At 41.7% G+C, this 27,406-nt stretch overlaps 1 protein-coding gene and 1 long non-coding RNA gene across 4 annotated transcripts in view; one reads left to right on the top strand and one right to left on the bottom strand.

Annotated features, from left to right (window-relative positions):
* Nucleotides 1–1,336: 1,336 nt before the first annotated feature.
* Nucleotides 1,337–3,191, bottom strand: LOC126636943 (uncharacterized). The gene is made up of 3 exons (XR_007628153.1): nucleotides 3,170–3,191; nucleotides 1,525–1,974; nucleotides 1,337–1,420 (listed from the first exon to the last, which is right to left on the bottom strand). It is a non-coding gene; the product is annotated as an uncharacterized LOC126636943 (long non-coding RNA).
* Nucleotides 1,927–27,406, top strand: part of LOC126636941 (protein FAM169B-like) — a 38,117-nt gene continuing 12,637 nt past the window's right edge. Inside the window, exons 1-5 of one of the 3 annotated variants that reach the window (XM_050309716.1) lie at nucleotides 1,927–2,165; nucleotides 15,215–15,345; nucleotides 18,078–18,177; nucleotides 23,772–23,857; nucleotides 25,466–25,640. In XM_050309716.1, coding sequence (XP_050165673.1) covers nucleotides 2,075–2,165; nucleotides 15,215–15,345; nucleotides 18,078–18,177; nucleotides 23,772–23,857; nucleotides 25,466–25,640 — 583 coding nt within the window. In that variant the 5' untranslated portion in view covers nucleotides 1,927–2,074. Of the gene's footprint in view, nucleotides 2,166–2,898; nucleotides 2,955–13,973; nucleotides 14,112–15,214; nucleotides 15,346–18,077; nucleotides 18,178–23,771; nucleotides 23,858–25,465; nucleotides 25,641–27,406 lie in introns of those variants that run through there. The other 2 variants (XM_050309717.1, XM_050309715.1) reach the window with 2 other exon arrangements.

The raw sequence follows: 27,406 nt of genomic DNA, 5'->3' as shown, positions 1-27,406 counted from the left end.
TATGATTGTAGCTTTAAAATTAGTACTCCCATGTGTGTATGTGCCTACAACAATGGATTTGAGGGTCACTGGATATTTGAGGTCTGTGCAAATTAATCTCCCCATCCATAATTAAGAATCCAAGCCCTTGATATTTGAAGGCAAGTCAGATGCAGCTGACTCAGCTGAACACTGGTTGTTTTTGTTCTTGCTACACACAGATGTGATTGGCATGGCCTTCATCCTGAGGTAAAGAAATGGAACCAACTCAACTATGAAAGTCCTGTTTATCACCTTGAATATTTTTCTGTACACTTGTCTGATACATTTTAAACTTATTTGAACTGCTGAGTAAGAGAAAAATATTCTTTTCTGCAAATGCATTCTGACCACACTGCAGAACTGCCAGCACACTGCTCCAGTAGCTTTTTAGTAGATGGTAACAAGAACAGAATATGGCCCTTCATTTAGAAACAGCTCTTTAATTTTTATCTCTTTTATTATTACTTACATGTAGGTTTTTTATTTCTTGTTATTGGCAGGCGCTGACCAGTGATTTAAACTGTTAAGTGGAAGTGTTTAATATATTCCAGTTTTTATCTCAGCTGTTCAACGCTTAATGAGAGGAGGAAGAAATCAAGCTGTTATGCTATTTAACACTAAACTATAATGGGACTTGAAACAGAAATTTCAGGATCTAACACTCTATATTTCTTTTCCATTCTAATAAAAATAAATGACCCTCAGGAAAGACTGAAGCAGGTCTCCAGGTAGATGGAATGCAACGTCACAAAAAGAGAAGAGACAAACATTTCACTGTAAGGCTCACTGTTCCTTGTGGACAGGGGCCTCTTCTATAACAAAATCTGTAGAAATAGTAAATGGAAAAACATATTTGCAATTTCAATTATTCCCCCCCCCCATAGAATTATAGAATGCTTTGGCTTGGAAGGGATCCTAAAGATCACGTAGTGTCAAGTCCCCTGCCATGGGCAGGGACATCTTCCACTATCCCAGGTTGCTCCAAATCCCCTCCAGCCTGACCTTGAACACTTCCAGGGATGGAGCATTCAGTTTCTCTGGGCAATCTGTGCCAGTGTCTGTTTTTTGATAGGAAGTGTTATATATTTTATGTCACTGCCTTGTTTGTATTAATTCTTCTGTTTTTGAAGATACTGGTCTATACCCAGTGCTCAGCAATAATGGAAAAAAATTGCCACTGTACATAAGTTAAATGTAGCCAAGCTGTTGTGTGGCTGTTGCAATTTCAGTTCTGGTCTTCCTGCAGTATTAGCAAGAATTTATGGCTGTGTATGGACAGGTTTTTCAACTTTATTTTTGTTTATTTATAATAGGGAGAAAGTACTTTAGCAGGAGAACATGCAACTCATCATCAACAGGTTGCTTTTGTTCAGGTGTCAATTACCAGCACAAAGAGACTCTGCAAGCAGAATACACACAATTGAAGTAATTATTTATCAGCTGTAATGCAAAATAGCATAGCCAGGACTAAGAGTTTACTAGGTTGAACAGTAATATGCTTACCACTCCTGATAAGAAAACTGATGAGTTTTAGCTGGCTAGGAAGTTTTCAGTATGCTGGGGAAAGTTAGTCTCTTAACTTTTATTGGTATGAGCTCATCCTCACTGTTACTGAGTTATCATCGTGTTTTCTGCTTTTTTTTTTCCTTTTTCTTTCTGTATCTTTTCACTTGCACCTTTTACCAGCTAAACATTGTCATCCCACAAACAGCACTTCTGTGACTTCAGCTTAATTTCATGGCTTTAGCTCATGTACTTTCCGATTTTCCTCAGTAAAACTCACACAGGGTGACAGAGCAATGCTGCATCAAACTAGACCTTGGACCACGGCACGGCCAAACCTCCGGGCTGCGTGTGGAAGGCACGACGGATCATCACAATGTGATGAAATCCACTGAGGCTCTGTAAGGTGTGGTGATGTGACATCAGTGGATGGGCTGAGATCGCTTCGTCCTGTTGAGGAAAGAAAACATAAATTTGCTTCGCTATATGTTTTAAGCCATTTGAAAAGAGAACAATGTTAAGGAGTTTTTGGTCACTGTTCTGATGGGCAATGAAGCACCTGACTGATGTGCAGCACTCGAGATGCTTCTTTGGGACTTTGACTCAAGGTCACAGTGTACCTTGGTGGTGTAAGTGCAAAGGTGAGTTTGTTTCTTTGCAAGCATGTTGTTATTCCCATGCACTTTTCACTTCTTTGATACCTGTATCTGTTATTTTAAAAATAATTAAATGCTTGCACAGTGTGGGTAGGAAGGCTTCCCTGAGTCACCACCTGAATTCTACTTTTAATTTTGACAGCTGTGTGTTCATTTTGGCTCCCGTGCCTCGGTTTAATGGTTTGTGGTAATGAACAGCAGGCTGCTTGCCTAGGTCTTCCAAAATCCTTTTCCTGATTGACAACAGTCACTGCAGAATGCTATAAAAATGTAGTTTTTAACCATATTTTCCCTCATAAACTTTCTGCCTGTCTTCCCTCCCCCCCCCTCAGGTTAACAGAAACTGTCGCTAGCTCTGTGTCTTGTCTTTCTGTGCCTTTTAAATAGATAACGTGTGATTTGTATTGGGAGTTTTTGTTAAAAGTTCAGCCGCAGCGCTGGGCTGGCCCTCGCCCAGGGCCCTGCCTCGATGGCGGGGGCTTGAGGGCATTCCCTCCGCCCCCGGCCGGGCTCTCCAGGAACGCCGCCAGGCCGTTCCTCGCCTCCGTTCTTCGCTCCCAAAGCCGTCACCCCCGTCCTTCGCTCCCAAAGCCGTCACCCCCGTCCTTCGCTCCCAAAACCGCTACCCCCGCCCTTCGGTCCCAGAGCCGTCACCCCCGTCCTTCGGTCCCACAGCAGCCATCCCACCGCCCACCCCCGCCCCGCCCTCAGGGCTGCCCCGCGCCCGCCCTCAGGAAGTGATGGCGGCTGAGGGAGGAGGAAGAGCCGCCGCGGGTAAGAGGGAGGGGGCGGCTGGGGCCCCGCCACCGGGGTGGCCGCGGGCGGCTGCGACGCCGCGGAATACTCGGGTAATTCCAGGGAATCTCTGCCTGCGGCCGTGCCCGGGCGAGCCCCACGCCTCCATGAGGGAGGTGGGACAGCCCGACCCCCTGCGCGCAGGGGCAGGCACTGCAGGGGTTTTTTCCCCCCCTCACTTTTCCCAGCCGTACAGGTAACTTTTCCAGGTTTTCGGCTAGTCCTGGAGCAGAGAGGACTGTGCCGAGGATTCCCGTCCGCTGTGGTTCGGCGGGCGATGCCGCGAGAGGCTCATCCCCGAACTCCTGAGTGTGCAGGGTGCGCTCGGGGGTCTCAGCGCAGGTGGTCGAGTTTAAGGCTTTAATAACTCAGAGCTTGGGAACTGCTAAAAAGCAGTGGGAATACGGTGTAAAAATACCGGTTTTTTAAGGCCAAATCTCATGCACCACCGGCGGTTGTTTACTCAAACTGAGCAAACCCACGGTTTAACAAAAGCAGCATGGTTTGACAGGGACAAAGGGGCAGTAAACACGTTGGTTTTCGACCATGCGAACGTAAATAGTGGGACTGTTTTGGTGTAGAGATACAAAAGGCTTTGTATACTGTAAAATATTAATATACATTATACAAAGTATATAATACCCTTTCTTTAAAAAGTAAAACCTTTTTTTGCTGTTGGTGAGCTGACGGCAGAACAAGAAGTACATGAAAACTGATATGTTTTTTGAAAAAAGCCACTCTCCCCTCATCTCCTCATATAACTAGGAGAAGTTAGTTTGCTGGTGTTTCTGGCAATGGGCAAAGAGCTGCTCAGCCCTTCAGTACCTGCTGGGCTTGCACTGGTTTGAGATGAACAGATGTTACATCAGTTCCCAAATGGCTCTGCTCCCAGCGCCTGGTAAGGGACCTGATTTTAGGACAGGTGGATCTTCTGCACATGCTCCACTGTGGATTTCCAAAGGAGTCTGGCGTGTGCAGTGTTCTGGGTTTATATTTGACTAGGAGGACTTCCAAGAATCTCTGTTCATGCACTTGTTTGGATAAGGGCCCGTTGCATCACCTCAGTTAGCTTTTGCACTGCTTTGCCTCCTGCTCTGTTTTTATACTCCTCTTTCTTAATTTGTCACGCCAGCAGGTAAATGGAGAGAAAGTGAATTTATCTTCTGAAACACATTTTAAGTTGCTGCCATTTGTCTAAAGCACCTACTTCATCCCCTTCAGTAAAATAATGATGTTGTTCATTAGTTCCTCTTGCTGCTCATGGCTAAATGCGCCTCAGTCAGATTGCTCTATTTTTTCCCTCCTATCAACCACTTACGGAAGTCAAACATTTGTAATAATGCTATTTTTTTTTCTTTGGAAGGCTCTCAATTCTACTGATGTTTTAAAATAAAACAGATGAATGGGATTTGGTTTTTCATGTCCAAGGAAACATTGTACTGCTGGGCACTTCAGTCTGCATTTTTGCCTGACTTTTTCATTACTCTCGAATGCTTAGAATAGTTGTTCTTCCATCCCCTTCCTCTTTTGGGATGTTGTTTCTAAGTATTGCCTGAGTTTTGGTATAGTTATTTGGTTGGATATACCTTTGTTTAAAATAATAATAAACAAGTTGAGTGTACAGCAGGCATTAAGAGTGTGTTGGAGTCAACCATTAGGTCTTGTGCAAATGATGCTTTTCAGTTCACGTTGTGCAATATTTGAGATGCTGCAGCTCAGTCCTGAGGGCTGTTTCTGTAACCATTTTTAACAGGGAAAGGTTGTTTACACTTCCAGGTTTTTAAGCTCCCTTGTAAGTCCTAGGCAGACCTTGCTGTTGAGAAGCAGGGCAGCTGTTGACCTAGAACCTGAGGTTCTTCTTTTAAATTCAGACTTCTCACACATTCTTTTTGATTTCAGAACATTTTAGAAGTCAGATTTGTTTGTGTTTAGCCATCCAACAGGAAGGACATTCAGTGAGTAACCACGTATGTACACCTCTGGAGCCTGAGAAATAGTTACTAGATGAGAAACCTGTACATCTAGTTTAGCAATTGCATTAATGAAGCCTTGAATTTCCATCTGTCTCTTGAGGAAGATGGAAATCTCCCTGCCCTCCATGAAATCCATGTTAATCAGTTTATAGGCAGGAGGTCAACAGCCTGCAAAGATGGAACCACAGAATTCAGGTGTTGTATAGGCACTGTCATAAATGTGGTCTCTGCATCTAGAAAAGCTACTCAAAGCTCTAAGATGAGACTGATGAACAACCATAGTGGAACTGAAATGTCATGGATGGAACAGGCAGAATTTTATTCAGACTGAGGAGTGTGTGTATGTAAGAGGTAAGGGCTGTCATAACATTGCCACAGGTAAAGCAAGTTACTGAAACCTTGCTTTCTTTAACACAAATACGTAGTTATGGTCTGGAAAGAAAAGAAGTCAGGAAACAAAATCCTAAATACTTCCCTCAAAGAGAAAAAAATACAGTCCAGAACCCAGCAAACAAACCAGAGCCCTTTCTCCGTAATAGCATTTCAGAGTGAATACACTCCTTCCCTTGAGGGGAAAGTTTGGGAAAACAAACAGCACAAGGGAAAGTCTAGCCGGTTTCAATTTGCAAGTGGGAGGTGTGCAGGCATCCTGGTTGTGAGCATGCTACAAGAACCTACGTGAACAGGCTGGTGCGCCTTTTCCACATCGTGAAAAGGTTGCATTCTGAGAGACTTCCAACCCCTTTGCAAGCCGCTGTTCTGGAACGTTGTCTTTGCAGGAACGATTGGCAGACCCTCAGGTCCCACGTGTCTGTAGCAAACAGCGTCCTGCTCGCTTAGAAATGTCGTGTTTGTAACCTTTGAAACTGCTGTCTGGTGGCTGGTCTTTGTGGCATTACTGACAACAGATGGCAAATGGCTCCGCTGATGTAATTCTCGCTGCTGCTTCGTTCCTGTGAAGTTGCACGGTTCCAGAATCTCGGGAAGGGCCTCCATGTTTTTTTTTCCCCCGCGTAATGATTCCAGGCCAGAGGAAATCAAAACATTTTCTATTATTCAGATTCCCATGGTGTCATGTGACGTTTGGGTAACGACTGCCTTGCAGCAGTTTCAGATAAGTGCGCGTTTGGTAGCAATTTAAGGCCTGTGTCCTTTAAGTAATGCTTATTAGTATGTAACAGATGCCGTTTAGAAACATTATGCCTTTTAATAGGCTCTGCTTTTAGCCTACATGTTCCCATTCCAGGCAGACTGTGGATCAGGCAGGCTTGGAGGTATGCTGTCGTTTATGCAAAGCCTAAGTCAATTTTCTGCTCTGAAGTCGAGCCATGTGTTTTTCCTTGTTTCTCCCATTCTGGTCATAGCTGCCTTGCTGTGTTTTTTCCCCCCTAGTCATATCTTTGGCTTATTTTCAAGCCATTGCAATCAAAACCTTTTGCATTTTTAACCACCAGCAGTGGTTTCTTTTGTCCTTACAGAAGAGCCCGTGTAAAGTGAATTTGAACACTCACAGCCTCGCTGTCAAGAGCACAGAGTTATCCCCCTGTTGCCAGCCTGTCCTTCCTGCTCTGCTTTTTCCTCCTCCCAAAAGGAGAAAAAGGGAAAAGCAGAGCCATGCTGATTTTGGAGCACCTTCAAAGCCATGTAGAATAGCTGACACAATGGCACAGAGAGGCAGGAGAGATGTTTACACATTTACTCCACTACTTGCAGCTGTTTAATAAAGCAAGTTCTGAGACAGCCTTGTGATAGCTGGTGCAGGTGACATATCAATTTCCAGCCACATAATAAATTCAGCAAAGTTGGAATTGCTGGGGGAAGGGATTTTTTTGTTTGTTTCTTTCTTTCTTTCATTTTTTTCCCCCCCTCAAAATAATTGCTTTATTTTGAGATTATTCTGGCTGGACAAATTGCTCCTTGCAAGTAATTTGGAGAAAGGTTGCTGGGCTTTCTTAGGCAGACTTGTACTCTCTGCTGGTGGGAGCAGTAGGCCTGTCAGATGTAAAGCACTTGCAACTCAAAATGATGTGGTTATTTGAAGCTGGTATCTCTGAAAATCTAGACAGCTGTTTCATATTTTCATTAATGCTTTGTTTTTTTGGGGAATGTTGTCCTTTCTGGTAGCAGAGCTTTCGGGTGCTCCTGGTGTGCCACACACTGCTGTAGTTTGTGTGGTGTCACCTTGGGTTTCTCACACCTGCTTTGAGCGGTGCTAGTAACAGGAAGATGGCTTTTATGTGGTACTTAAATTGGAGCCCTGGTGCCAGGTTGTGACAGTGGGTGTTTCAGTAATAATTTTAAATTATTAAAATGCAGCCGTTTTCTGAAACCGTCCTGTCAGTCTGTCTGGCTTCTCCCCATGGGATGAAATCATCCTTGTGCTAGACCATTTGCCAGACTCAGTTGTCATTTCCTGCCATTTCACTATTCCTTGTTTATGACTATGGGAGCCATTGTGCTCCTCTTTTCCCTTAAGTTACAGGATGACTTTTGACCAGTGCATCCTCCTCTCCATCTTCCATCTTTGGAAAGGATTGAATTGCCATTGTTTACATTTGAACTTGAGATTCACAAAAGCTCCGCTGCTCTTCACAAAATCTTTGCTGTCGTTTTCCTTTCAAATCAGCCTCTTTCCAGCTGTTCTGGAAAACTTGTGTACTTTTCTTGTGTATTTTATTTTGTTTAGGAGATAGACAAATAATTAAGTTGACAAATTTAGATTTTTTTTTTTTTTTGCTTACCTGTGCAAGAGAAGACAAGTTTGGAACAGGTTGCCCAGAGCAGCTGTGGCTGCCCCATCCCTAGAAGTGTCCAAGACCAGGTTGGACACGGCTTGGAGCAACCTGGGATAGTGGAAGGTGTCCCTGCCCACGGCAGGGAGGTGGAATGAGATGGTCTTTAAAGGTCCCTTCCGACCCAAACCATCCCTTGATTCCAAAAATCCATATCTCTGCCTTCAGTAATCAAAGTTAGACTTTTCCAGGAACATTTCTGCCCATTTCTTGATTGTATAAAGCCCAGTGTTTATTAAGAACTCAATGCTGATGTTCACAAGTTCAGAGGTATTAGCAGAAATCCCAGTGAATCAATGGAATTTCCTTGAGGAAAACCTGATGTGAACATGAACCTTAAAGCCTTAGTTAATGACAATTCTGAGTGCCCCTTTTCTCCAGCACTGTATTTTTTTTTCTGAATTATTCTGTAAAGCCCCTCTTTCCATTTTACATCTAAGCTTTGTGAATAAGAAAGTTAAATATGCAGAAGTATGAATTCCTGATATGTCATAGCCACAGCTGGTAGCACTTCCATGGTTTAACAGAATGCTGCAGTTTTTAGTTGTAAAGTCTGTTCCTGGGCCATAATTCCTCATCTTTTTTCAATTACATTAGGTTAGAACTTTGTGCTAAACATGCCATCCCAGATGTGCATTCTGTGTCTAATAGGACAGAGGTAGTCTGTTTGCACAGATGTATTTTAATTTATCTGTACTGTGAGTTGGATGTGGCTTTATTTTTGTAAGTAGTTACACTGGTAAAGATCCATCTGAGGAAAAATAGATAGGGTTAGAACCTGTTTTCTGGAACTTTCATTATGGGAGTACTGCAGGTTGGAGTGGAGGAAATATCCCTTTAATATGCACTTGCTTTTCCATCCAGGTATTTGTCCAAAAAGAGCTATATAATTAAATCAATTATTTAATTCCCTTGCCTAATTTTTTTTTTTCCATTTCATAAATTGTGGATTACTTGGAAGTTTTGGAAAATAAATAGCACATGTTTTATAGACCCTGGTAACAGAATGTTCTGAGGGCCTTCAGAGCTCATTGAAGTGAGTGGAAATTGAAGGTGTTAGACATTTTTCAGAGCCTTTTCTCATCTACATCGTGCTAAAGATGTGTGTATGCTTAAAGCTTTTGTCTTCTCTTTTCTGAAATAAGTAGGAAAAATGTATTAGTGGGAATGTGATGTCCAACACAGGATGGCATCCTGCATGTGGGATGCCTGACATTTGAGGGACAAAATTTGCAGTAGTGCCATGTATAGCTACAGCTGAACTCATCTATTTAATGTTTGATTTCTTAATTGGGAATGGGGATTAGGATTATTTTTTTTCCCTTCTGCCTTCAATTGTTGATTCCACGGCAGAAAATTATTTGCAGACAGAAACTTATATGTGGTGTTCTAAAGCTCTTCTTGCCGTTTGAGTAGTGGTAGGATAGGAAGTAATATATAAATGGCATTTTTGAATTGAAACAGAGCAACCTGGTAACACCAAGGTATCTTTTCCATCCTTTGTATTCCAGGAGTGATTGCTCTGTGACTAATGGGGAAAAGCAATGCAGTGGGGAAGAACTTTGCTTTCAATAACGATGGGCAGCACGTGGTAAGAGCTGCCTTGCCGTGTTTGGCAGATCCCACACCACGGCCTTGCCCACTGGCTCCATTTCCACCACACTTTGTTATGATACTGAGGTTTCACTTGCACTGGCACTTGGGTTTTTGACATGTATTTGCTCAATTAAATCCAGGATATGAGAGTCGGGTTCCGCGTGTGCTCCCGGGAACGTGCCAAAGACCTCTTCCTTCCTTTGGAAGGTTAAACAAACATGGATGTCTAATGGTAACCACATGCACAGAGCTGTTCAAGCTCTTGGGAAGGAAAGGAGGGGAGCTGATGGGAAGCTCTGCTGTTTAACACAGAGGGGAAGGGACAGCACTTCAGTTATGGGTGTGTGATTTGGGAGGGCAAAAAACCCCTTATCATTGGATCCTAGACATCGTCCTGGTTGTGCTGCTGTGGTGTGGCAGGGACAGTCCACGGGAGAACAGAGAACAATTTCTGTTACATCTTTGTCTTTTTATGTTGTGACTCCGGAGACACTGATAAGGAGGTCACACCTTTTTGAAGTGGTGGATAAGACACACACTTGACTGATAAGAAACCAGTCAGATGATGGAGTGATTTGGTAAAGGCCACAAAAACACACCTGTGTTAAGAATAGAGTTCTGGGCTCAGTTGAGTGGTTTAATTACCAGAACACTCTTTCCTAAATATTGACACGATAATCTGTCAGTTTGTCGTGGTGCACATCTGTCTCATTTTGCAAAGTGGGTTTTGATTTAAAAAAAAACAAAAAAAGGGAAAAAATTTCTTGGACAAAAACCCTCACAATGCTGTCAGAAACACTCAAAACCTGCTGAAGTTGTTTTTTTTTTTTTTTTTTTTTTTTTTGTTATTGTGAAATATATTGGCACGAAAATAAAGCCAGCGAACAAAGCCAGTGCTGCTATTGCAAGCATTAGACATGGCAAAACTGAATAAAAAATAATGAAACTTGAAAGTTAGAAACGTTAAATTCTTTTTATCTATCTTGTTCTTTCACCACGAGAAATCTGAGGTATTTTTTCATATTTTTACATGTAAAATGAAGCACAGATTTGCACCAATGTACAAAGTCCAGATACAGATCCTGTAGTGACTGATGGCTCTTCTGTAAACATACAGTTCCTAATGGATGCATGTAGTATCCTCCTCTGTGTTTGTAGAACATGAAAAAGTAGTTGTAGGATAAATGATTAATTCACTTCAGACATAACACTTTTCATGCTTCATCTACGGTGAGGTTGATGTATTTTGCTTTACAATCTGGCTGCATCCTGAGTGCCCTTACAAATCTCTGGAATGGGCATTTCAACAAGTCCTCCTTTCCTGGGAGTACCAGCAATACCTCAGTGCATCCTGATCAACCCAGTGGTGTGTCTGGGCTGGGAAAAACTGCATCCCCAACTTTGTTGTCTTAAGGAAACAGTATTAATTAGCTACACGTGAATGCAGGAATGGAAAATTCTTAGCAGTGGAAGCAAATATCCCTCACCCCTGGAAGTGTCCGAGGCCAGGTTGGATGGAGCTTGGAGTAACCTGCTCTAGTGGAAGGTGTCCCTTTGGACAGGATGATCTTTACAGTCCCTTCCAGTCCAAACCATTCCATGATTCTGTGAAATATCTCTTGTTTAATAAATTGTGCATTGGCTTCATGGTCAAAAATAAGAAGTGTATTGGCAGTACCTGCTAATTTGAAACTTGAATGAGTATTTAAAGCATCTCTAGGATGAGGCAGAGTTGATTGTCCCAAGTTGTAACTGGTTTGTTAGATAGTGGCAAAATAGTGACAGTGATACATAGATATTAAGATGACTGGTCTAGTGAAAGAGAGCTTGAGGGGTGTAATGGTGGTTTGAATTGCTGTAGCATTATATTAATGAGGTAACTGTGTGGTTATCTATATTCTAGTTAAATTCTTCCTGTTATGGCACAGGGTTTAGTTGCAGGGGATATAAAAGGATCATCCAGAAGAATCTTCAGAATATCTGATTAGATGGAAGCATGTCCTTTACCTTCCAGGTGTTTCAGCAGTCTGTAGTTTCACTTGTTGAATTTCACATGCAACTGTGTGCACCATATGTTTTCTCCTGTGTTGAGAATAAATTCTTTTGCCCATGAAAAAATATTTCCTGCTTACTTTTTCTGGTAGAGAGAAATTCATGCTGAATCTCTGATGATGGAGGTCTGTCTTTAATCTACAAAAATTATTTCTAGTTTAAAGTATTGTCTCCCATTTTGTGATTGCATTTGTTATTTATCTACCTGATGCAGACCATATGCATGTTAATTAGATATATATGGATTCCCACATATTGATCTTTTTGGGTCCTAAGTGATGTAAAATTTGTACTTTAACCTCTCAAGTAGGATATTTGTCCACTTAATGAAACCCCCATGAAATTCAGCTGTCTGTTCTGGGCGAGATCAGAGGTGGAATAGCAGTGGGTATAGAAAAAGCTGAGTTTAGAGATCAGGACTGAAGGAGGGATCATGGTTTATGCCTTATTGTCAGAGTTGCATGATGTTTTAGGCTGAGTTACTTAGAGGTGCTGGAGGGTAGAATCTCCTAAAGATGACTGAGTGCTATGGGCAGTGCTGCTTGTTTTTATAGCTGGTTTAAGCTGTAGCTTTTCACTTTAAAAATCAGATTCTCAGTCAAATTGATGACAGATCACTGTAGTGAGAGGAGATGTTCTTGCACATCCTCGCTTGAGAACGTGGCCCAGGCTGCTCCATGGAAACAAAAGAGAGGAGAAGCAGATGCACTGCTTGTTTTTTTTGCTTTAAAATCTATTCTGCATGCTTGAAATGGAAACCTGCTCCTTCTGGCTTCTCATTTATTTCCCTCTAGGTAGGTTTTTCCCTGTGGAATTGCACACCCTTCCATCTCCTCTGCCCTGGATGCCCTGGGAGAGACAAAGCCCTGTCAGTGTCTGTCTGTGAACCCTTCGCCTGGTGGTGCCCTGACCTTGTTTACCAGCTCTGGCTGTTTAAGGTCTGAGCCTCTGCAGTGGCACTGTCAGGAATCCCTCTCATGCAGGAGGCCTCCTGTTCTAAATTTACCCTCCTTACGGTTTCTGGTCCCTCCTCTGTGGCTGCAGAGAGAGGCCCCTTTTATGACTCGGCCCTCGCTCCTTCCCCTGCTCAGGGTAACCCTTTGTGAGCAGTGCCTGTCCAGGGAGTGCTGGCAGGGTCCTGGCACGCTGCCTGCCACCATGTGCTCTTTTGGTGCTGCTGGGTAAGAGCAAATTCAAATGAAATCCTCTCACTCCAAGGCTGTTGTTTTTACTTCGTCATTTTGCTGTCCCGAGATGCTGGTAGGGTCCTCACACTGAAGCACTCATGGGTGAACAGCACTGCTTTCATTTTAAAGTGAAGTTAAATTGTTTTGTGTTTGCTTTAGGAACCTTTATGACATCCTGGTAGATAGCAATTATTATTGATTTAGTCAAATGCTTAATAACAGTAGTTATGTTTAGACTTCGAGGGTGTTTTCATGTTTCTGTATACAAAAAAACACATGTAAAAGGGACATACTAGTGCAAATGTTATCTTGTCACTTTGTACTGGGAAAAACTGGGAAACACTTTAGTTAATTAAAAAAAAAATTCAAGTGATTTTTCTCCTGCCTGTGGCAGCTGAACAGTGTGAGTGGTATGTGCATGTGTGTGCAGGTTTGGGGGGATGTTCACCAAAGCCACCCTTAGCTCCCCTGACTTCTTGAAGATACTCCAGGGGACCTAAAGTGAGACTTCTGCTCCACATTGTTCCTAAAGGAACCTCAGTCTCCCTCCTCCCCTGACACACAGAGGCTGGGACACTCATTTTCTTCTCAAAAAAGGTTTTGATTTCCCTCTTATTGGAGTACGTGCTCCTGACTCACTTGGGCCTTTTCAGTGTGTTATACAGGAAAGAGAACTGGAAATCTAAAAACATACTTTAGAGAAAAAGATTCCTTCTGTGCAAAGCTGTACTGATGGAAAGTTCGTCAGAAGTTTTCTCTCAGGCCTCAATATCTAATCTGTAACCTGATTTTGCCCTTCAGATGGTCACTGTTGCCTTAGAGCACCAGCATATTCTGTACCAGGAGGTTCATGGAACTCTGAAGGCACCACTTGCTTTGTTCAGGGAGCAGAGAAGATGATTGTGCTGTGAAGCTGCACTGGCTGAGCCGTGGCAGGAGGGAGCCTTGTGAGCTGCACCTCATGAACAGTGTTTATTAGCATGACAAATATTTTGCTTTGTGCTAAACTTAAGCCTTGCGTGCTGCTCTTCTGCAAAGAATTAATTTACTGGTAAATTTGCTTTTGTGAATTACCAAAGTTTTTAATAATAATCTTTATTTTCTCTCCTCACATGACTTCTTTGCTTGGTGGTGTTGCACAGTACACACTTTCTGCAGAAGAAACCCTCCTAAACACTGCCTGGGATTTTATAATGTGACCCTACTTGCCAGTGTTGCAATGCTCTTTTCTCTCCCATTTTGTCACACACAAACATACCATGAAACCCATTTACAGAGTAGCTTCTGTTCAGCATTCTGACTACATAGCTTTGCTGTCAAGCCTCAGGATAGAAGCTGATTGCCTGCAAAGGGCAGGAAAATAGTGTTTAAAGCATTTTAAGCAGCGCTGGGTAGTGGTGAATTATCAGCTGCAGTTCCTTACCCTTTTGCAGAGGAATCAGATGCAGATCACTGCTGGAGGGAGAATGGTGGGACCATGGATGAATAGTCTGAACTGGCACTACAAATCCCTCGCTCCTACTTTTATGTGGAAAGGTATCGTTTTCAGTACGGTCCTTTTATGATTCGTAATTTCTGAATCTTGATGCAGATATTCTTGCAATGGTTCTTATAAGACTCTTTGTTGTCTCAGCCATTTAATTTGCTCTTACTGTGCAGTTCTTTCACATTTAACTTGAGCCACAGGAGCTACTGTGTGAGGCCAAACCATGATTGAAAATGGAGCATTCAGAACTAAGATTCCAACTGCAGCAGTGTGGGAGAAGATTTTGTCCTCAGTTTTGGGCTTACAAGAGCTGCAGGTGCGGCTGGTTGACTGAAAGCCCCTTAAACTGAAATTATTTCCTTCCTGTGATAGAAGACTGGCAGGACACCGTTTAGACAGCAGCACATTTCTTTATGTTCTTTCTCTTGGGCTGGTGATGAGCCCCCAGACAGGTTTGTTAGATCAGAAGGAGGTTATTGGTTCTTCAGGAACAGGCATCACATGTGTGAGATTTTTGTATGCATGCAATTAGCAAATACCCTTCAGCATTGAATCACGTGGATTAAGAGTTCTGTTGCATAAAACAGGATGTTACTATTTTGGGAAGTCTTATGTGTGCAAGTATTTTAATGTTTATGACGTTCTTTCGTTGTTGTGAAAGTGCCCAATTGAAGTTACTCAAAAAAAAAGGAGAAATAAAAACCTAATGATCTACAGTGGTTCATGGACTGACCCATAAAGGGGCAGACTTCCAAGAAAGAGTGGAATCCTTGGAATTCTTTCCCTGTTACATTTTTGGACAGTACTTACACTTACTTGGGCTGTGTTTTGAAGCTTTTTCCCCTCTTCCAGCTTTAAAGCAATTTACTTATACCTAGAGAAGTTTGAGCCTCTTCTTGTTGAATTCAAAGGAGACAAATGTGATTTGATGCTGTCACAGATCTTTGTAAAATTGCATGTCAAGAGTTAAATAACATACAGGTAATTTTTTGCCAGCATTACTGTTTTAGACTAGGATTATCCAAAAGGCTCTAATGAGATCATTAAGACCCCAGCTACACAAAGCAGCTCCTGGGGAAACTGGGGTTTTGAAACTCATGCTTCTTAGTTCATTTAAAAGGTCAAAACATCTTGTGTTTTGTTTTAACTACAGGTTGCCTTTACTTGGTCGATACAATAGCAGAAGATCCAGAGGTTCTGCAAGGAGATGCTCAAGCATACTATGAAAAACTCGTGAAGAAATCATTGCCCACTCCTGTTTTTTCCATCCCTGGAGGACAAGAGGTAGTAGGCTGATGTTCTTCGTACTACAAGTTCAATACTTGGAAATTAGTTGGTTGGTTGTGCTCGTTGTCTTTGAACAGGGGTAAACCGGTGTGGCTGGATTGCAGATCTCTTAAAATCAGCAAATCCTGCATTATTTCATAGTCTGCATGCTGTAAATGGGAGATGAGCTTAAGCTGCATGTCTGGAAGAGGGTTTGGAGTACTTAGGTGAACTTTGCACCTTGACCTGCATCCTTACAGGACTGGATCAAAGTTAAGTTGATTGAGATTTACACGGTGGTACAGCTCTGTATATTCTGCCTCTACTGTGCAGTTTACACAGGTATTGTGATACAGCCCATTGTTTGTTTCCATTCTTTCCAATACTACTATTGATAATTTTGAGTATGGGTTCTCCCAATGGAATTCTGATCAGCATAAATCCTACAGGTGCCGATGCTTTAGGGTCCACTCCTAAGCCACTTGGGGGAAATGGAGGTGACTGAACAGGCCTATTAAAAATTTTCATTTCAGTCAGCCTATGAAACCTTTCATGCTAGATCATAAAAGGTGTGCTGGGCTACCTGTTATTGTACTGTAAAAGCAGGAATTGGATTAGGTGAAATAAATGTTTGGAATACTGTGGGTCTTCTGCAGTTTAGGAATTCAATATGTAGTAGGTTCCAGAAAATGCTGCTCCAGGTGGGTTCAGCTTCGGCTTTGAGCTGGGAATGTGACTGGGTTTAAATACTCTTTTAATGCCCCCTAGTGGACCTTGTAGGGTTAAAAACAAACAGACCTGAAAATGCAAAGATCCCCCAGTTTAGGGCTTCTGTGTCCTTAGCTCGGCCTTTCGTGCCTGGTTGTACTTTAGGAAGCTCATTTGCAGATCCATTAGATGGGAGGGGAAGTTAAAATCCCGAGCAGTGCTGTGGGTGTTCTGCAGTAGCTACACACGGGGAGAGCAGTTAAAGGTGGACTTCTGGCTTTTGATTCACTACTGTCTTTGCTTTTGTGGCTTGTCACCAACCCTTAAGTGTATCACATGACTGATTTGAGTCTCATAGCAACACATTTCTCTTTGCATTCATTTAATTCAGGTCTAATCTAATCTGCAGTCAGACAGCTAGTCAAGGGCACAAGTAATGCTAATGTTCTTGCTGTATTGTCTTTTTCCTTATACTCTATAACAAATAGCTCAAAGAATGTTGATATTTTGTAATTAAAAATGAATTAAATGTAATAAGGTAAAGCTCCCATTCCCAGTGAACGTGCCAGCTGACAATCTCCGTTCTATACCTACAACCCTGAAGGATGAGGATTTTGCTGTTTGAATACTGCATTACCAAGCTTTCTTTTTTCCCCTGTGCATCTGAATGAAAGCAGGTTTCAAGTGGCAGGACCGGCAAGTGTGAATAATTGTTTAGCAGGAGTTAAGTGGCTGTCAGTCCTCCATGCTCAGGTCACAGAACTTCTTTTTGGTATGGCTTGGTCAGGCATCCAGGACACAAATAGCCAGGATTGTTGTAAGCCAGGATGGGAGCACGTTGGCAGCAGCCACACACAGAGCTATGCTTGGCTCCTGCTGCTGTTGTTCACACCTGTGAAAGTGCACATTACCTTATCAAACAAAATAACAGCATTGGAAGCAGTCCTGGCCTTTTAATTATGGTAATGCTCCCAGGTGCCATAGTGACACTGATGCTGTTCTGTTTGAAGCATGCAAAGAGTGACTGAATCCCCAGAACATACTGAGATTTGGGCAAGCTCGTGAATACAGTTTTCAAGCAGTTTTCAGGTTTGTTTTTTTTCTCCTGGAGTCCAGTGTTTGCAGAGATGATTCCAAGATTCTGGCGCTCAGAAACCGGCGAACAGTGGTTTCAGCTTAAAGTTGTTATCTGAATAATCCATATTCATACTCCTTCCATGCACCAAGAAATATTAAATGTATCACATGAATGATTGGAGTTTCATAGCAAACTGACAAATGGGTGCAATTAGAGAGAGAGGCACACCCACACATACACAATGGACCAGATTTTGGAAAGTACAGTACATACTGTGCTAAGTCATGCACACTCTTTGCCTGTACCTAAACTTACATGACAGCAGTTGCAATATTCATATGGAAATCGTCATTTCTATGCATATAGAGCTGTTTGAGCACAGTAATTTGGTGTTTATGTGTCACATCATGTAGAAGTTTAGTCTAAGACCAAAAGCTTGAGAGCTGCATTTTGATTTTAGCTTTGCCTTCAGCTTAACCACCTTGTGCCAATTATCCACCCTCCCTGTGCCTCACAGATAAACTGCCCAGGCACTGCCCTAACGCTTTGATACTCCCTGTGCCCCGAGGCTTAATTCATTGTTTGCAAAACACCACAAGTGCTCAGCTGGAGGATGCTGCAAGAAGTGCAAGTTGTATTTGTTTTCATTTGATGTGTCTGGACTTTCATAACACCATTTGTCTGCGTGGAACTGTTCAAAGCCAGGTTATGGACTAACCACAGCGAGTCAGCATTAAGGGCTTCACTAACTTCAGTAGCTTGATTTCTTTTAAATTAACATTACTTATGGATAATATTAGAGTATTACATATGTTTCAGTGCCATGAAGTTGAGGATTGAGAGGGTGTTGAGCTAAGTTTATACCCTGCATGTCAATAAAATGTGTCGTAAGTGCATCTGATACATGAAATACTTCTGGTGAGCTTTGCAGTACAAACAGCTACAGGGCTTGTTTGTTTTTTAGGTTAAACTTGAAGATTCCTGTGTGTGTTTTGTCCCTCTCTACCGAAATAATCCTACTTGCAAACTGTTGCTGTTAACCGATCCAAAGGATAAAGAGACAGGTTAGAATTGGTCAAAATATTTTGAAATTTGAGTAGTTGTACTTTCTTTACTTTTATGATCATCTGTTTGTTTATATATTTAAATATTCTGGGTTTTGTTTTGAATATGAAGTGGATTCAGTTTACCTGTCAAGGATTTGTGTCAGTGGGCTGCTGATTAGAAGGAAGAATTGACAGTCAGGGCTTTTAAATTCTATGCATAAATTCTCTGCTGGTAGCTGAAAAATCACCTTGGATAAATCTGTTATTCTTTATGACTTTATTCAATTAGGGTAATATTTTTCTAATTCAGGATGATGTGCATTATAGTTTGGATAGAATTCTGAAATCCTTAAGCAATAAAATACAGCTATGAAATTGTATTTTTTTATTTATGATAATGTCTTCTGTTGTAGGTTTAATTGCCTTTTATTTCCAGTACTGGTGTTTGAGGAGTACCTACTGGTGCATAGATTAAATGAGGAGTGTTGGAGCTGTTGTGAAGCAGTGGGCTATGGAATTTTTGGAACATCTTCAATGGAGCCATGAACCTTTGCATTGACTCACTGTGTCACTGAGGAAATGCAGAACACGTGAAACTTCTTAAACTTTCAGCTTCCAAATGTGGCAGCAAACTAAGGACATCTGTCATTAAAAGTATACTTTCTTTTAAAGGATAAGCCATAAATTATGCCTGAAAGGCCTTACTAGCCAGTATTTTTAATAATAGAACAAAGGCAAGGCACAAAGTTTGGCACTCCGTGTTCAGTTCTGAAGTGTGTCAGGTAACAATCTTGGACTCCTAGAACAGGTTCTGTTACTGTAAGTAAGTGTTCATTGTTCAGTCCAAACCCCATAACCAGGAAATTTCTTCAGAAGAACAAAAAGCAGATTAAAATCATCTGTGGTTGGAGGTGAACTCTGCAGTTTCCCAGCTCCTGCATACGATTCCAATTGGATGTTTTCTAATGGGTTGTGATTCACACAGTTGAAGGTAGGAGACCTTCCCAAGTTACAGGTGTAGTCAAAAGACTTTCTGGTCCCTCTAGAACTGTTGATGTTGACTTCCCTTCCTGCCATTAATTTATACATTCCATTGATGTTTTCCTGAAGAGAGACAGGCACTGGTGTGATAAAGCAGAGAAATGTCTTCACTGGAGGCCAGACTTGCTCTGAGTGCAGTTGTTCACACCTCCTGACTCATATTCAAAGGAATGGAGTTGAAAACAGCAGTGAGTTAGTTCAGGCTGCACAAGAGGAATTGGGATCGGTAACTACAAGGCAAAAATAAAGAATTATTAAATAAATGTGGGTGAAAGTGCATTTAGCACAGCTCTTCAGTTAAATGATCTCGTAGTATTAGGAACAACAAGCATTAATGAGATACATGCACACAAAGCAAATGATTTCTCACAGGAACAAGTCAAACAAGTCCACGTTGGAGCCTAAATTACATGATAGCTGTCCTCATTAAAAGCTTAAACCTGGCAGAATAAACACCTTATTGTGTTATAAACAACAGCCTGACTGACTGCTGTGACCCCCTTGCAAAACCTCAGCTTAAGTTACCGGCCCATAGTCACAGAAACAGATCAGTAAGTCTAATTATTTAAATGAGGCCCACATCACCTGACTTTTAATATTTCCTGCTAAAAGTACGATTTAAAGGATTTTACTGGAAGTTCTCTATTTCTGGATTTTATATGCTATAAACACGTGGCCAGCCTTCCTACACACATCAAATTTGATGTGATTTTTTGTTTTCTTTAGATGAGTTCTCTAAAGCCCTGCTGGGGGTTGTGTGTGTATGTTGATCTCTTCTCTTTCTCTGCCTGTCCACTGCCTCTGCATTTTAGTTTTCTTTCATAACAGGGGTGCTTCTAGAAGCAGATATCCTGGTTGTCTCCATGTACTGTGTTTCAATTTGATGGCATTAAATTCTTGAACATGGGTTAAAGAAAGGTGTATTCCACCACTGAGATTTATATCTGATGATCTTGATCACGTGGGTTGTCCAGAAGTTGATGTGTAGCTTGTGGTCTGAAATGATCTGCATATTTCAAAGAGAAAATGGGTATGGCAGCTTTTCCATAGGAGTTGGTCTTGGTTGGAAGCATTTTTAATTTATTTTTGATGGGCTGAGTGCTGTGTTCTGTTAGTATATCTGTATAGATATTTTTATGAGAATGTAAATTGTATTGTAAGAGCCTACAGAGCATAACATGGGTGATTAACATCTTTATAACACTAAATAAACATACCTTATTGTGGCATTTTCTGTATGCTGTATGTAATAATTCACAATAACTGTTAGATGCCTTGGAACATTTATCACAAGACATTTGCAACAAATCACTGAGTAAAACTTGAATTATAGAAGAAAATGTAGCTGGTTGCAGGAAAGATAATCTGAGGTACTTGAGCGGCTGCCATTCCTGCAGCATCTGCCTGCCTCCCAAGCTTTAGCATATTTACTGAGATAAAACTCTTAGGAAAGAGGGGAAAATGCTCTTATTCCATTTTTAAGACAGGACCCAGCTGCAGAATACAGTTTGATGTAGGATCTGTGAACTTGCTCCAGTATCAGAGCTCACCTGGGTCTGGTTGCATGGAACTGCTTGTTGGGGTGATTTACCATCCTCCTTCCAACATGGAAATTTGGCAAAAGCAACCTCTCTAAGTGTGCCATCAGTTTGAAATACTGCCAAAATTAAGATAAAGATGACTTTATCTGAGATAAAGAAGTGGTACATTCTGTATTTATTAAACTCAAATTACATCTCCTATATATCGTTGCCTTTATTTAGTTTGGGACTGAGGGATGTGTTTCAGCAGTTCAGATAAGGCAGGGGAAAAAGAAGGAGCGAGCTGGATGTTGCTTTATTTTTATTTCTTTACTCTCTGTGTAGAGTCCTGATGTGCACATTTCATTCAAATAGTTGCACACCAGTGTGGGAACATTTGGAAGTAAAAATATAATCCAGGCCTGAGCTGGGAAGGGATCCATGTTTGCCTAGCAAAAGGAGACATTTCGTAATCACAATTGCATTATTCTCAGTGCCTAATTCAGCTCAGTACTGGGTTCCAATGCCCCTGTGCTGTGGAATCGTGTGCTTCTTGCAACACCCTGTCTGTCTGACTGCAAGTGATGCAAGTCCTGAGGTTTAGCAAGCTGGGGCTCCCAGGGCAAACCACCCACCTGAGCATGTATAAACTCCATTAATTGTGACCTGAAATGCTCTGGACTGGATCCACTTCACCTTGGTCTTGCAACTGCAAGATCAAACACATCGAGTCCTACAGTTGCAAGGTCATTGGAATCATGTACGTCATGATTCACGGGGTTCAGGTGATGTGTGTTGGCAACAACTCGAGCTCTCATGATCAGGTGAACGTAACCCAACATCTTGGAAAGAACAGCAGGGCTGGGAGAGGAGAGAGAAGGAACATGTGGTCTCACAAATCATGTTTGCATTTGAAATAGTGCTCCTCAAAGTTGATTATAAAATGAAAATGAGAGTATAGGGAAGCATGGATGGATTTAACTGCAGACCAGATGTTGACTTGAAAAATGATAACAAAAAGCGAAGTGCATATGTTTGTGTGAAATCTGGAGAAATGTTTTTCCTTCAAGGAAGGCATCCATATAGATAAGGTTGCTCAAGTAATGTGATGTGACAGTTGCTATGTCAACTAGTGTTCCCTTCCACACATTTAAATTATTGAATAGCACAGTAAATGTTCTATAAAAGTAACTCCTTCCAACATGGTTATGCATCTTCCTGTTTTCCTCAAAGCCTTTTTAAACTTCTCTGACCTTTACTGTGTGTCTTGTATGTCTGAGCTGTGTGCCAAACCTCTGTGCAGCTCTCATTAAAGTCAGCATTTGGCCTGTAATGTCCCCTTTGTGTGACTCAGCTCCCTTTGTAGCTGCATGTTTCATGGATGTGTAATGGAGCAGTGGCTGCTGCATTTGAAAGCAGAGGGAAGGGTTTGAGGGAACAGATTGAATCCATCACACAAAGGGTATGAAACTCCCATGCAAGTAAGTGCATAATATTTAATGAATTGAGTCTGGTGCTATAAACAGGCATCTGCCCTTGCGTGCAGCGCTCCTTCCTTGCTAACCCAGTGCACAAAGTGTGATGCTTTCTGGCACATGCTTTAATAATTGATTTGGAATACAAGTTAGCTAAGCCTTAAAGCCAGTGGGAGCAATAGAGGCTGAAGCAAAAGGGAAACCAACCTGTGTGCATCAATGACATTTGTATAACCTGGGGCTGAAACAGGTAAATGATGAACCCTGTCCTCAAAGTCATTTCACTTCCTTGTCTGTGAATTTGTCTCTAACTCACAGGTGGGTTTGACCTTTCTTGTGTTTGTCCCTTGTTGGGTGGGTTAGAGAGCCAGTTGATGGAGCTCTCTTAGGACTCAAGAGGTGTGAACCCTGTGCTGTTCTTTGCAACTTGCTGTGGTAGATATTATCTTTTAATCTAAAATTGGGGATGCTAGCTGCCCTATTTGAATGTAGGACAGATAACTGGAGTTCCTGAGCAATCCTGAAATTATGGCCATGTGCTTTCTTGAAGTGAATGTCACCGCTGTACAGATAATAAAAGTTCTCTTTGCTGAAATATTTTCTTTGATGGGTTTGTGGTCATAAATGATGGGACTTCTGTGTTTATTCTAAAACCTCATCTAAACCCTTAAAATCCTTTCTCTCCCCTTTGAAATGACCCCGTGTCAGAACTTCTCTTTCTTAACAAGGCTTGGGAGTAATTTCAGTGTCGCTGTTGCTGCTTCAGTATTTTTCTTGTAACTCTATTGGCAGGCAGCAAATTCTGTAGATGAACATGTAGGAGTAGGGTTTAAGTACTTGTTCCTGCATATGTGAAAAACTGAGGAAGGATGGGAAGAAGTGGGGTGCAAGTTTTGCATGGCCACCTACGTGAGGACTTGACTTATGTGGGTTGATCATACGCTTTTGCTGCAGGGCAAAGTGTATCTTATTTATGTGTGTATTTTCTGTCCTTTGTTGATAGAAACCTCCCTGGATGCATTTTGAACCTCCCTGAATATCTGTCCATGATTTAGGAGTTTGTGCTCCAGAGGTACAGAGAGAGAGAAATTCAATCACATAGCTGTTTGATAGAGGAGATATGAGAACTTTAGTGTTTGACTTGCATGAGAACAAATATGGGCACTCAGATATATGCAAATATATGTGTGTGGGCAGGGGAAGGTCTGAAAGAACCTTCAAAAACAGTAACCTTTAGCCAGGTAGCTCCTCTTGTCCCAAATGCCACTCAAACCTACTCTGCTACTGAACTTATTATTATGCAGGAAGTGCTTTATTCATGTGGCACACAGGTTGTCACATCAAAGTCACATCAATTCCTGAGAGAAACTACCTTCCCTTCATGCCTCATATGGGACTGAAAACTGGGACTAGGGGATGTGGGGGTGAAACTGAAATGCAATTGTTCTGCTGTCTCACAGCAGATCACACTGGAGCCAGCTGGAGGGAGCAGCAGATCTGAAGCTGCTGGTGGAAAGGTTCAGAACCTCCTTTGTATTTGCAGGTAACGTGTTCCCCTGCTTTTTTCTTGTTGCAGTTTTGGCAGTTTATTTGGGCCGGCGTTGGTGGCCTGTTGAAGACGTGGTGAGGACGGCTGATCCTGCTAGAGATGGGCTCCTTTCGGTGAGGATGCTATTTTAAACAGTTGCCTTTGCCCTGGAACTCCCCAGCCAGAACAATCATATGTACTTGTCTCTGGCCTCCTACAGCTCCTGCTGTATAACCTGTGGGCTCTGGAGCTCACCAAGTACTTCACATCTCCATTACAGTGACATGCACCTTTAGCCCTCTCCAAACAATTTTCTGCATGCAGTTTATTTGTTTTCTTCTGTTTTTTTAGTTTCTGTGGGATTTGTTTTCTTTTGTTTTTTTAGTTTACCCTCACTACCTACTAAAGGAATAATCAGATAAACTGAATTACTGCACTAGCAATAATTTCTCATGTTATTGTTGCTTGACTGACTGTCTGGTGGGAGGTGTTACTACCCTTTGGAGCAATGTCTTATCTAACTAGTTAGGATTTTTTTTTTCCTTGGATAATGCTGATAGTGTTGATACGTTTTATGAAATGCTTGCTATTTAATAGTCTCTTTATCAATAATTCTTTTTCCAAACGAATTATTTTAGTAGCATAGAGCTGCTTTTTCATGATTTGAAAGATTTGGGTAGCCTGTAGTCTGTTTTCAGCTAGGAAGTCAGATGCCTACTGCGTTTGAGTTTTGTGTTGCCATGAGGTTATTAAGTCAGTTCTGTTTCCTACCCAACCCTCTGTATCTTTGGTCCTGAATGATTCCATTTCTTGATCATCTTTCCCTAATATCTGTCACACATAGAGTTTAATTACTCACAGAATTAAGTCGGCTTTTTGTGGGTAACTGAACTGTGTAGGGATTTTGGGATCCAAATCCTTGCAAGATAGAACTTGGAGCACAGACACAGGCCTTGAGGCTTTTAAGCATCTGCTGTATCAACAGAGAATGAAAATAGTATCTGAAAATAGAAACCCTACCCCTTCTAGCTCATTGCTAAGAGGTAAATTGTCATTATTTGTGGAAATTCGCAATTTTCTTTTTCAGCATTCATGTGAAGCTTGTTGGCACCAGTTTTTACCTTAATGGCCAGTGTGATCTTGTTGCTTTGTATTCCTCTTTCTCCCTGTCCCGTTGGTTGTCTCAGAAGAAACACAGCACAGACTAATTGTTCATGTTACACCTGGATTATAAGATATTTGGGATAGGCTGTTTATTTTCTGTTTTGTTTAGTGTCTACCTCAGTAAGGACCTGACCCACTAAAACTCTTTGATGCTGTGGCAAGACAGGTAATAGGTGACCAGGCCAACACAGTGAATCCTATCTTTATTCCACTTTTGGGTAGGATTAGATTGCCTTGATCCCAGTTTCAAATCTGTGACTGGTTTGCTGTGACTACAATCAAGTTACTCCTCCTGCTTTAGAATTCCTCTCTTTGACAACAGGAGGTATGTCAAGCTTTATAAATAAATAGTTACTAAATTATTCTATGCCCTCTGGATAGAGGGTGAAACACTGGGAGAAACTGTCTTTGTCATTCTAGCTGAACCAATTCATGAGGTATTTTCCCCAAATTAAGTGTACGTGTTTCCTGACCTCCTCCTTCCCAGCCTCTTTTGATTTTGAAACCTTCTTTTATGAGATGCAAAATACTATTCTCTGCCTCATTTTTCTTTGGTCTCTTTTTGTTTGTTCTCTAAGGTCCAGACATTTGCAGAAAGGATTGTCCTCTTTGTTCTGAACTACATTATTTTTGGAATGCTGGAAGGGAGCTCAGCTAATGATGCATTCTTTCTACCTCACTCTGCCACCGAGCGTGCCAAGATACTCTGGAGGAACGGCGAGGCTGTTGCCTTTTACTCGGTCAAGATGAAAGGTAAGGTCGTTTCAGAGACACATTTCCATTGGTTCCCAATAGCTCCAAATGTAATCCTTTTGTTTATCTTTCAGTATAAATAATCCTGGCTCTCATTTACATTTTTATATGAAATCTCTCTCGGAATTAATCGGGGGAACAAACCCTCCCAGAATTTGGAAGCCATCCATATGACTTTTCATTTAAACACGGTGGTTCCAAAGCCTCTCCTCAGTTACAATGAGAAGGCTGAGGTAGTGGCTTATCCCAATAAAATGGGCTTTAATGCAGCCAAGTAGAAGGTCGTACGTCTAGGAACAAAGACTGGAGGGCCTAATCCACAGAATGGAGGGCTGCGTCCTGGAAAGAATGATATCTGGAAAAGGAGGGCAGTTCTCAGTGGAAAAACAGTGTATTGAGAGTGGGTGGTGGAAAGAAGTGGAAAGCTCCTTGGATGTGGAAGGAGCAGTGGCTGGATTGTGTAGAGGAAGGTGTGTGCACTAGATCAGTCCTGGAATAGTTTGTCTGGTGGTACTCCCAGTTTAAAGGACGGTGATTAATTGATTCCATCATTGATTGATGGAACTAGCATAGAAAAGAAACAAAATGTATTTTAGTTCTTTAATGATACTTGATAAGCTTTAGTGAAGGTCTTTTGTTAAACAGAGGGTTTGTACTGGTGCAGGTACGTTGCTATTAACCAGGCTGGAGTGTAAGAGGCTTAGTTAGAACTCCAGGTGTGCAGCTGAGTGTGTGCCCCCACGTAGGAGCTGGTTACCAGTGGGTGTTTGATTCATCTTGGTACCAGCAGCTTAAATCCAGAGACGTTGAGATCTTTGGAAGTAAAATGTGTTGTCCAAGTCGGTGTTCAGTAGCCATCCATCCAAAATGGGAGAATAAGAAACAGCTTCAGAGATGGTTTGCTCTGAATTCCAGAGGAATGCAGAGAGATGGTTACCAGTGTGAAGGTGCCTTCTCTGCTAGATCCCAAAGGCCAGCAGCAATAAGATGTTCTGATCTTCAGCTGCTTTGGGGTGGAGAAATCCTTATTGACAGAGAGGTGTGACTGGTACAGCACCATGACAGTGCTGCTGTACCATCGGGTCTCAACCCATGATAAAGGAGCCTTGGCTGTGTCTGTGATCATGCTGATGAACTGGTTTGTAATGGCAAACACTTCATTGCCATAGTTCATTTTCCTTTAAGTCAGTAAATGTTCCTGAGCAAAGCTTTTGGAAAGAAACACTTGTATGGGCTGTAATGATTCATGCTTCAGTAAAATAAATGTGCACAGTAGTCTGTTATGGGTGGAGTATTAGCCAAGTTGAAACTGTTTCTGAGTAAGTTGAGAGTCAGAGTTTGGTTTTAAACCAGGTCCACATAAAATACAAATCCTTCAAGTCCAGCTTTGTCAGCATCTGCCTTTTCTTGCCAGTGTTTTTTTTCTCTGGGCAGCTATATTTGTTATTTTTGGCCTGTGTCACAAATTACTGCAGTCTTTTGCCAAAGCCTTTTCGGGAAGCTTGAAACTGATTGTTTTTGCTGCTTTTTGCAATTTGATGTACGCATTTAGAAAATAATTCCTCTTTCTGAAGTTCTGTGATTTCAATTTCATACCAGCCATGCTCTGGCTGATCCCATTCTCTCTAGTTTTTAGAAGAGCCCTGGATTTATTAGGCCCAAAAGAGACTAAGATAAATATCTTCACTTAGAAGTTGTATTTCACATGGTTGAGTTGGACTTTTTTTTTTAAATTTAATTTTTTAAATCATAATGTAATTTCTTTT

This window comes from Myiozetetes cayanensis, unplaced genomic scaffold (genome assembly GCF_022539395.1).
Source record: "Myiozetetes cayanensis isolate MyiCay16 unplaced genomic scaffold, myiCay2020 scf14, whole genome shotgun sequence".
Taxonomy (NCBI): Eukaryota; Metazoa; Chordata; class Aves; order Passeriformes; family Tyrannidae; genus Myiozetetes; species Myiozetetes cayanensis.
This window is presented reverse-complemented; position numbering and strand designations above follow the sequence as displayed.